The sequence below is a fragment of the Trichinella spiralis genome (genome assembly GCF_000181795.1).
Source record: "Trichinella spiralis strain ISS 195 chromosome Unknown Scfld5652, whole genome shotgun sequence".
Classification (NCBI taxonomy): Eukaryota; Metazoa; Nematoda; class Enoplea; order Trichinellida; family Trichinellidae; genus Trichinella; species Trichinella spiralis.
Genome location: NW_003532591.1, coordinates 1 through 1,574, shown reverse-complemented (window position 1 = coordinate 1,574; position 1,574 = coordinate 1). Strand labels below are relative to the sequence as shown.

At 43.9% G+C, this 1,574-nt stretch overlaps 1 protein-coding gene across 1 annotated transcript; it reads left to right on the top strand.

Annotated features, from left to right (window-relative positions):
- Positions 1-83: 83 nt before the first annotated feature.
- Positions 84-1,030, top strand: Tsp_15438 (putative plexin-B3; the record flags this gene model as incomplete). The annotated part of the gene is made up of 4 exons (XM_003366648.1): positions 84-299; positions 347-676; positions 743-808; positions 974-1,030. Coding segments are annotated over 4 exons (669 nt in total), but the record flags the coding sequence as incomplete, so codon positions are not given.
- Positions 1,031-1,574: the final 544 nt, after the last annotated feature.

Here is a 1,574-nt window from a genome sequence, read left to right as displayed (position 1 = left end):
GATTTTGGAGATGTTTGGGCATTTTGATTTCGACCCGGGATGGGAAACTAGTAATAGGACGAAACGGTGGAACGCCCGAGTAGAATAACGGGAAATTATATGACCCCGGTGTGGTGAGCACCAAAGGTACTGTACAACAGTTTGTCGACGATTTCATCACGTCGACGTTGGCAGTAGAACAGAGCACGTTTCCCGCGCCGATCAAATATCTGTTCGATTTGCTCGAAGAAGGAGCCGGCCAGATAACAAGTAGCCCGATCCCCGGATTCGTTAGCTCCAAGGCTTGGAAAAACCAACAGGTTTACCGGTTGCGGTTTTGGGGTGAATATTATCCAAAAATTCCCAGAATTTCAATTTCGAACGTCGAAAAAAACGATCACTGTCGAATTCTGGCTTGTCAGTTAATGGCCCAAATGTTCATGGATGCTTGTTCGTCAAAGTGAACCCCAACTGGCCAAAGATTCGCCGTCGAACAAAATTGCTGTTCGCGCGCGATTTGCCACGTTACAGAGCCGCGTTCGGCAGATTTTACAACGACATCCGCCACTTGCCTACTGTAACTGATCAAGAGTTGAATTCGTTGATGGCACCGTTGTCATCGTTGTACAGTCAACAGTGGAATACGAACGGTGCTTTGAGAGAATTGTTCCTCTATTCATTGAGATATCAAGATCAGGTAAATAAACAAAACAACAGAACACTAAAGAAAAAAAAGTAATAAAATATTATATTTTCATTTCAGATACTTAACGATTTACGTTTGAATCCTGTCGCTCAAAGGCAACATTTGGCCGATCGGTTCGAACAAGTTGTTTCATTTTCGAAATGAGGAAAAAGAAAAACATGTACTATAATATTATATTAAACGTATTCTTGTTGCAACTTGCTGCTTGCTCCGTTTGTTGATTTAATAAAATAAGAAAAAATGATCGCTGACGATGCCTATAGAAAAAAAATAATTTGATAAAAAAAGGTTAGGACAATCCAGCAGCGGCGAATGAAGTGTCTTTGGCGTGGTAAAGTTCGTTGATCAACCGGTAAATGTATGAAGGCGCGTTACCGGAGACGTTAGTGATGAGCAGGGTGATCAAATCGGGCGGGACGAGATCGTAGGCGGGATTGTAAATTTGCAATCAACCAATGGTGATCGCGTTGGAAAACGGGACCAGTTCCATCGGTGATCGAAGTTCGTTGAAACGTTCCTGGTCGTCTTCAGACAAAAACAACGGGGACAATTTGATTTACGGCGAACAAACAATATCCAGCACGCGAAAATGGTGCGCACTCAAGCACGAACTGTACGTGCCGGCTTGGCCTTCAGACTGCCAATGACCGACGATGGATCTACACCGATGAGAGCTTTGCTGTGATGACGCATGTTGCAATCATTTCGAAGATCAGTGATCAATCTGTAAAGAATCCTCGTCTCTATCTTACATCCAATCAACAGTGAGGTGTATACATTTCGACGGTATGTCACAACACCCCCATACAAAGACCCTGATCGCAGCACCTTCTCTGCTAAAATGAATAGTCAGCGATTTCACCGGCGGATGGCGGAGCAACGCGACTTT